General features: G+C 53.1%; 1 protein-coding gene across 1 annotated transcript; it reads left to right on the top strand.

The window, feature by feature from the left end:
* Positions 1–112: 112 nt before the first annotated feature.
* znf865 (zinc finger protein 865) lies at positions 113–7,663 on the top strand. Its single transcript, XM_061759735.1, has 3 exons — positions 113–722; positions 1,010–1,131; positions 2,457–7,663. The coding sequence occupies exon 3, from the start codon at positions 2,703–2,705 to the stop codon at positions 6,684–6,686; it is 3,984 nt and encodes a 1,327-aa protein (XP_061615719.1). The 5' UTR covers positions 113–722; positions 1,010–1,131; positions 2,457–2,702; the 3' UTR covers positions 6,687–7,663.
* The last annotated feature ends 1,037 nt before the right edge of the window (positions 7,664–8,700 follow it).

Raw genomic sequence — 8,700 nt, 5'->3', positions numbered from 1 at the left:
ATGTGAGGCAGACGTGGTTCCTTCATGAAAACAAAAACCATTCAATTTAGTAAAAAAAAAAAAACACACACACACACACACGAATCAATCAATCCTACTTTAATTGATTTATTGCCATTCGCAGTGTCGACACACGGATAAGCACACGCACGCGCACGGTGTCAACAGGCCCAACGTCGTCGTGCACGCGCACCGAAGCGGCGAGAGGAGGCGCACTATTTGGCAGCCGGGCAGGCAGGCAGGGGTCAGCGGTGAGGCGCGTGAAAGCGGGGCGGTGGTCGCGGCCGGCGGACGGCGTTTCAACCGGGACGGAACCAGCGCGCGCGCAGGAAGGAGCGACCGTTTCTGGGCTCCGGACGCCGAACAAGCGAGCGAGAACCGAGAGGCGAGCAGCCCCCAGCCTCCGGGGCCTCCCTCCCCATCTCCCGGGCAGGCGGCCGCGAGACGGCCGAAAGGTGGAAGAAAGGCGGCGGGCTCGCGGGGTCGCGGGCGTCGCGGAGCCTGGAGACAATGGCGGCGCTGAGCGGCCCGCAGCGTTTTTGTTAGCGGGCTCCGAGTGGACGCCAGGCAGGCCTAGCTCGCTGCTAGCCCGGGCGGCGCGAAGGAACGAGGCCTCCCGCGGACACCCAGCAGAGACCCCTCGCCTCTTTCGCCGCTCATGTTGGACTATTCAAAGGATTTGTAACACCCACCACCCTCCCCCCCTTGACGAACACTTAGAGGTGAGAATGTTTGAAAAAAAAAGAGAAAAAGAAAAAAAAGAACTTTCTTTTTTTCTTTACTGTGGCGAAAGGTTAGCTCGCCCGTTAGCATCAGGCTAATCCGGAGCTAGCCGCTCGGCTAGGCTGTTAGCATTAGCATCGCAGATTCCATCTTTTTCTGTGCTTTTCGTATGTTTTTATTCACGTAGTGTTGGAATTGTACGTTTTGCAACCGAGTTGACACGCGCTTTGTTCATATATTTGGCCATTCGGACTCATATTTTGTACCATTTTTGACCCACATTTAGCTCGCTGGCTGCTCGATGGAGGAGACTCCAACAAGCTGAGAGCAGAGCCGCTACTCTCGAAGCCCCAGTCGTCACCCCCAAAAATCAACCTCCGTGAACCCCCGCAGAGCGACACCAAGCCGGTGAGAGGCAAACAAACGCCCCCTTAGATGGCCAAAGTTGTGTTGATGGCAACAGAAATGAAAATGTTGGTCAGTAAGTAGTGATGCGGTCACTGATGCAAGCTGTGATTGACAGCTTGTCATGACTGACACTGGTTAAAGAAAAAAGAGAGAGCACAAGTTTGTAAACTGTAAATGAAGTCCATTTATTTTCTGAAATCATACGTTATACATTATTATTTAGAAGCGCGTGTGCATACAGAAGGGATTCACAAATCTTTTGGGTCCAAGGACCGCTTCATAATAAGCATAACTTCCACGTGCGCCCTTAAATGTGAATAGGATTTTTGTACTTTCAACTTTTTGAGCATTTCAACACAAAACTCATGACCCGTGTAATCGAATGGAGCTCACAAATTGAATTATTTATCCGCGACTTGACCTCCGATCAATGGAAGATTTATCTATCGTTATGCACTGCTTCCACTAACAACATGGCTGCGAACAGAGAGGAGCAAGTTCACAAAAGCACAGGCAGTATCAGAGGAGTCAGGAACTTTTAAACTGCATTTGCAATATAGTCATACGTTTACAGTATATCAATGTGAGATACGAGTACAGAGGGGGGAAAAAACAACGTAATGCATGCAAGTATGTAAAATAGCTTTTGTAACTGTACTATCATTTTAATGAACCTTTCTGTTACATTTGTTTCTTTGGTACAGCAAAAATGTTCATGGGTCAATGTGCCCACTTGCATGTTTTTGGAATTTTGAATTTTTTTGAATTCTTTATTTATGCGCCTAGTTGAAACGCCTGGAAATTAAGTCAGCTGTTTAAAATCATCCCAAAAGTCCAGTTCCTTGTGTCAGTACTGTATTATAATCAATACAGTGTCATGATTAAAAAAAGTTGTTATAGAACAAAAAATAAGAACAGCACCCTGTTAAAAAAAAAAAAAATAATTCAAGCTTTTGAATTAGTCCAATTGACCCAAAAGATAACGGGAGGGTTAATCGGTTAACCAGTTGTAGGAAGAAACGGCTAAATGAATCCAACAAATGGGAATTCTATTCCAAATTCCCGGCGGTCTGGATTATATAACAGAATGCGTGGAGGCGGACCACCTGACCCCAAACAGATAAACGTGTATACTGTGTTGCACCGCTTTTTGCTTTTTCTAAAAGTTTTGTAATTGCCTCGGGATGCCATACGATAGTGGCACAGTGCTACTTTTGTCTCAGTGAAGCTGTTCAACTCACTTCAAGCTAGTTACTTGGCACAAAAACAGCATATCGGTGAGACATATTTCATGTTAGCCTTTCGTTTTGCTTGTCAATCCGCAGACCGCTCCAAAGAATTCTGCGGGAAAGCGGGTCTTCAGCCTCCCGCCATTTGAACGTTTGCCCTCTTCCAGGATCCCGAAGGAAACGGGACCGACGTTTCATGTGGTCTCTTGACGACCGCAGCGGTCAGAGTCCTCGCCGGCGCAAATGAGACGTTGATCTCTTGGGAAGCGTGGACTTTTCTGCCCGAGGGTCTCGTGGGGTCGCTTTGACCCCGAGACCGCTCGGCCATCGCTCGCTTGGGAGATGTTCCAGTTCAGCAAGTACCCCATGGAGATCCTGGAGATGCTGAGCGGACACCAGGCGCATCAGTTCAAGGGTCTGGGCTTAGAGCGTCAGCTGAGCCACCAGCAGCAGGTGCAGCTTCAGCATCAGCAGGTGCAGCTTCAGCAGCAGCACCAGTCCCCCGCCGACACGTCCGGCGGTCTGCTGTCGGGCCTCGGCCTGGGGACCCTGCCCGCCTCCCGGAGTAACGCCTTTGCCGACTCCTCCTCCCTGTTCGCCAAGATGGGCGCCCCTCCCCCATCCATCTCGCACCAGAGTCAGTCGTCGTCGTCCTCGTCTTCGTCGTCGTCGTCGACTCACAGCTCCAGGAAGTCCGGCAAGATGAGCGGCGGCGGCGGCGGGAGCTCCTCGTCGGGATATCCGCAGTTCCTGCGACCGTTCCACCCGGCCGAGGCGGCGCTGGCGCAGGAGCAGCTGCACTCGGGAATGGGACGCTTTGACTTTGGCGGGGGGGCCGCTGGCAGCGGTGCCGGGGTCCTCCCCGCGCCACCGCCTCCTCCGCTGCATCCCGGCCTGTCGGTGCCGCAGCCCTCCCCCGGACCCTCCTCCTCCTCTTCGTCTACCTCCACCTCCGTGTCGGCCTCCGGCAACCCCCCCGGCGGCGCGGCGGTGCCCTTGGTGGGCCAGTCGGACCCCCGCAGCCTCCACCAGCAGTTCAGCTGCATGCTCGCCGCTAACCAATACTTCCTGTCGGGAGTACCCGCCAACAGCAGCCTGGAGCAGTTCCTGGTCCAGCAGGGCACTCACAACCACTTGGGTCTGGGTCTCGGCCAGGGATCCTCCGAGTCCAACTCGTCTTTGGCCCCGCCCCCCGGCCTGCACTCCTCCCACAGCCACTCGGCCCCGCAAGCCCCGCAGCAGCAGCAGCAGCTGACCCCCCACGCCTTATCTCACCCCCACAACCACTCCCACCACCCTCACCCGCTGCACCCGGCCCCCCAGCCCGCCCCCCTGGGGGGGTTCGATTTTCAGAGCATTCCCGTCCTGTCGTCCAATCAAATTGCTTCCCTCATGCAGCAGGAAGCGGGCCTCCCCCTCCCCCTGCCCCTCCACTTGTCCCTCCCCAAAGATGACGGCGCCAAGTCGGGGGAGGCCTCGTCCTCGTCGCTTTCTGGCGGCGGAAGCAGGCGGAAAAAAGCCATGGCGGGATACCTGCCGCAGAGGAAGGCGGAGAGTCAGGCTCAAGGCGGCGCGGCGAGCCATCGTCACGGCTCGGCCACCTCGGGCCTGGTCGGAGGAGCTTCCGGAAGCGTCGGCATGAGCGAGCAGCAGCATTCGTCTCTTCTCTCGTCGCATTCGCAACACCCGTCGTCCTCCGCCGTCTCCTCCTCCTCCTCCTCCTCTTCGTCCGCCCCGTCCTCCTCCACCTCCACCTCCGCCTCCTTGCTAGTAGACGGCGACCAGCACTTGCCCAAAACCAGAGAAAACCGCAGCGGAAACTCGTCGGGGCAACCCGAATCGGAATCCCTCTATCACTGCGGAGAGTGCGGGAAAACCTTCACGCATCTCTCCAGCCTGCGGCGGCACCTGCGCAGCCACGGCGTGACGCCCGACACCCAAAGCAGGAAGTCGGACTGCACGTCGCCGAGCCCGGAGAGGATCTTCTGCTGCGGCGACTGCGGGAAAAGGTTCAAGAAGCGAGGGCACCTGATCCAACACAGCGTCACGCACTCGGAGAACCGGCCGTTCATTTGCAACATTTGCCAGAAGTCCTTCAACCGCCGCGAGTCGCTCACACGGCACGAGAAGATCCACGACGAAAAGCCGTTCCGCTGCCCGGCGTGTGGACGCTGCTTCCGCGAAAGCACCTCCCTCCTCAACCACGCCGCCTCGGGCGCCTGTGGAAAACCTCCTCGGAGTTCGAAGAACCGCGCCGGCTCGTCCAACCCGAGCGCCGGCGGTGGCGGCAAAATGCGGCTTTCGAATCAGAACGCCGTCGTTCCCAACGATAAATACACCGGCGACTACTCGAGAAGTCGCTACCCCGGCCAGGCGTCCTACGACGACGACTACAGGCGCTCGCAGGCGTCGTCGCTCTACACGCCGGACGCCGCCCTCTCTGGCGACATGAGCAACCAAACGCTTCGGAAGGCCCCATTAGCGCCAACCCTTCACCCCCACCCGCAGAGTCAGCAGCAGCAGCACCACCACCAGCAGCCGCACCTTCCTCTCTCCTCCCTATTGGACGATTCTGAGGACGAGGTCACCAGCAGCGCCATGTCGGCCATCGCTGCTGCGGCGGCGGCCTCGTGCGACATCAACACTGAAGGCAGGGACGGAGAAAGAAGGGACATCATTGGCGGTCTGCTGGGGGGTTTGGGGTTCGGTAACCTGGGCGGGCCGTCGTCCTCGCAAAGTATCAACGGGTCCACCGTGCCGTTGTCGCACCACAGCCAGCTGCACGCCAAGCCCCGGAGGCCCCGCAAGCCCCGAGAGAAGCGAGACCCCGACTCCGTCGTCAGGAGGCGGCGTGGTCCCGCGCAGCCCGGCGACGGCACGGAACGGCCCTACGGGTGTCAGCTCTGCGGCAAGCGCTTCCGGCGGGCTGAGACGCTGCGGCGCCACAATCGGGTCCACACGGGCGAGAAGCCTCACGCCTGCGACATTTGTGGCAAAATGTTCCGAGAACCTTTCCACCTCACCAAACATCTGACGGTGCACTCGGGCCAGAAGAACTACAAGTGCAACCTGTGCGGGAAAATGTTCGCCTACGCTCAGAGCCTCGTCAGACACGGCAAGCTGCACCGCAGGGGCGAGATCGACAACCAGGGCAGAAGAGTCAAAGGAGCCGCCGCCGCCGCCGCCGCTGCCATCGGACAGGTCTCCAACCAGGGAAACTCTGACTTTTTCTCGTCTTGCTCCCAAGAGGAGAAGTCGCCCACGTCCGGGACCCCCTCCCAGAGGCTCTACACCTGCACGGTGTGCTGGAAATCCTTCCGCCATTATTTCCATCTGACGGCGCACCAGCAGACGGTGCACGGCGGCGGCGTGGGCCTGGAGAAGTCGTTTCGCTGCGAAGTTTGCGGTAAATCCTTCGCCTACTCCAACAGCCTGGTGCGCCACAAGCTCTCGCAGCACGGCATCGACCGCAACGGCCAGCGGGTCAACCACTCGCAACCGCCCGGTTACTCGCCCGCCTTCTACGACTCGGGCTCCGGCTACGTGCAGCACGTGGCCAGCCAGGCCCCCGCGCCGCCCGCTCAGCAGCAAGACCCTCAACACCCGTTTCACTACCGGCCCAAAAAGCAGTCGGAGAGTACCAGAAAAGGGCGCAAGAAGAAGAGGCGGGTGGTGATCCACAGCATCATGAGGGACGGGAAGCTGGTGGGCGTCCCGCTCAGCAAGGAAACGCGCAGGAAGTTGATGCTGCTGAGGAGGAGGAGGGGCCGACTGCTGGCTCAGATCAACAAGAAGAAGCTCCTGGCGCAACTGAGGGTGCGCGGAGGCGTGTCGGCGGTCAGGTCCTGGTCCGGGGGCGCTGTCAAAGTCAGCGGACTGCTGTCCATGGACGTCGCCGTCAAGCGCTTCCCGTGCCCCGTCTGCCCGAGCGCCACCTACGCCAGGAGGGGCTTCCTGCTGCTGCACCGCGCCGTCCGGCACCCGGCCGGATCTTCGGGTCACCGCGCCCGTCTGCACTGCACCGTTTGCGCGCGGCGCAGCGGCAGCCTGCTCAAAGCCCTCAAACACCGCGGGCGGCACCTCAAGAGCGCCACCTTCCGCTGCCACAAATGCCGACGCCGCTTCTGGAACCCGCGGCTCCTGGAGAGACACAAGTTCTCGTGCCGGGCCCCCGCTTTGGGGGGACGGTGGGCCGACGGCGAATGGGCGCCCGCGAGGATGAAGTCCTCCCCGTCGTCCCACGGCGACCGCCCGCCGGCGCACCTACCTCTGCCGGCTCTGGTCCCGCACGAGAGGTCGTCGGTTCTGACTGAGTACGCTAATTAAAAACTCAACTCATTTGTTTGTTCCATTAGTTTGTTGTCACTTTGTTTATTCTTTTTTTCTTTTTCTTTTTTGTAACAATCTGAGAAGCGAGTGGAAAAAGAAAAAGAAAAAGGAGGAGGTAAAGGTTTCTCACGACTCCAAAACATTCTGCAAAGGCACATGACCAACTGGTCACATGACACTTTGAGTAGCAGCTGTAACCGTTCACACACACACACATGCACGCACACACACACACAGTTTAACACAAACACATGGACAGAAAATGGAAACACACATGGACTGAAGACACACGGACACACATCAGCACGCACACAGAGACACACACACACACACCGTTTTTGTGTCACATGTAAACACTATTGTCTGTCCTGTGTACGTTCTTTTTTTTGTTCTGTTTTTAACAAACACTGTTGCTCTTGTCATGAAATCCTCCCGACTTTCCAGCACAGTTCAGATGCCTTATTATTGTTATTATTATTATTATAATTATTGTTTGTTGAAAAAAGGTGACGTGACTGAAACATTTTTGTTTAAAAAAAAAAAAAAAAAAAAATTGACTTTTTTTTAAGAGAGCCTTCCAAACTGTTTATGTAGAAATAACCCGGAGTGTATCGATATAATTCCCGATTATATTTTATTATATATTGACGACTTGCTGTTTTTTACTCCCCAAGTATCCTTTTCTTCTATGGGTGTCGGTATTGTGAGGGTTGACGTCGGGGGTTAGGGTGTGTTTGTAAAATGGTGGGTGGGGGGGGGGGGGAATTATTCTTTTCCCTGTGTGCGACACTTTTTGTAACTAAAGCGTGCACACAGTTTTGACTAAGCTCCTGTTCACATTGTTCAACCTTTTTGTTTTGTTTCTGTACAACTAAAACGTAATATTATTACTAAATGACTTATTTTCTTTGTATAAAAAGTGACTTGTTGAAGACCCCTCAAATCAAATTAAAAAAAGTCAATTGTAAAAATCACATCTGGGTTTTTTGTCAATAGTGAGGTGCGTTCAAGGGAGTAGTTTTGATTTTACAAAAAAAATAATTATTTAAATAAACGCTTAACAGAAGCTCTAAATCGTCCTCAAAAGAAACTAGTTTTACAAGTACAGGCTTTATTTTATTCGGAAACTGTAGCTTCTGCATCCACGCTTCAGTTTTGGGAGGTTGCGGTCATTTTTTTCAAATTATTACCTAAAATGTGTTCATTAAAATGTATTCATGTGCGTTTGATTAAATAATTGGTCGATCAATTTACTGTAAATAAAATCTTCGGAAAATCGTACTTTACACACACGTTTGATATTTAGTAAATCTTTATAATTAAATTGATTATCATAGTCAAATGCAAACGAGTGACTTTTAGTTTTACACTTCTTCAGTCGGTCTCAAGGGTTTATTGTAGTTAAGTATTAAAATACTTAATAAATAATAAATAAAAGATAAAAATAAATTAGAAAACTAAAACATTTTTCTAAATGGGCCAACTAATGATTTATACATAGAAATAAAAAAATTAGTATCCTTTTATTGAACATTTTACATGCATATTTTAACTTTTGTGCTGCTTTTCTTTTATGCCGAACTAACTCTCCATTTGAAAGATCAAAAGTTGCCCTTTTCCCCCCCAAATTGTCCCAACCATGTTTAAAAAAAGTCTTTATAGTCATAAGATTATGAATGGAAATGTTTTCATTTAACAGTTCAAAATGCTACAATGGCAAATATTGGCCACCAGATGACGCCATTTTAGTAAGATTTCCTCCCCACCCCCCGCTGATTTACTTTTTCATCTGGAGAAGACACGACAGCTGATTTGAAATGAAATGCTGCGTGCGCGTGCGCGACTATTTTGTCCTCGTACTACCACTCGCACAATCCTGTCAAGTGACGTCAGCTGGTTGCATCCTCATCGACAACTTCTGGGTCCTTCTAAGAATTGTTGGACGTTCCCAGAATGCAGTGCAGCAGCTGGCACGTTTAAAAAAAAAAAAAAAAAAAATGGTCAAAACAAT

Source organism: Phyllopteryx taeniolatus, chromosome 21 (assembly GCF_024500385.1).
Source record: "Phyllopteryx taeniolatus isolate TA_2022b chromosome 21, UOR_Ptae_1.2, whole genome shotgun sequence".
Taxonomy (NCBI): Eukaryota; Metazoa; Chordata; class Actinopteri; order Syngnathiformes; family Syngnathidae; genus Phyllopteryx; species Phyllopteryx taeniolatus.
Note: the sequence above shows the minus strand (reverse complement) of the source record. Positions and strands in the feature narration are given on the sequence as shown.

Bases quoted from the DNA above. Each gene is read 5' to 3' on its own strand.
- znf865 (XM_061759735.1), top strand. From the start codon at position 2,703: ATGTTCCAGTTCAGCAAGTACCCCATGGAGATCCTGGAGATGCTGAGC.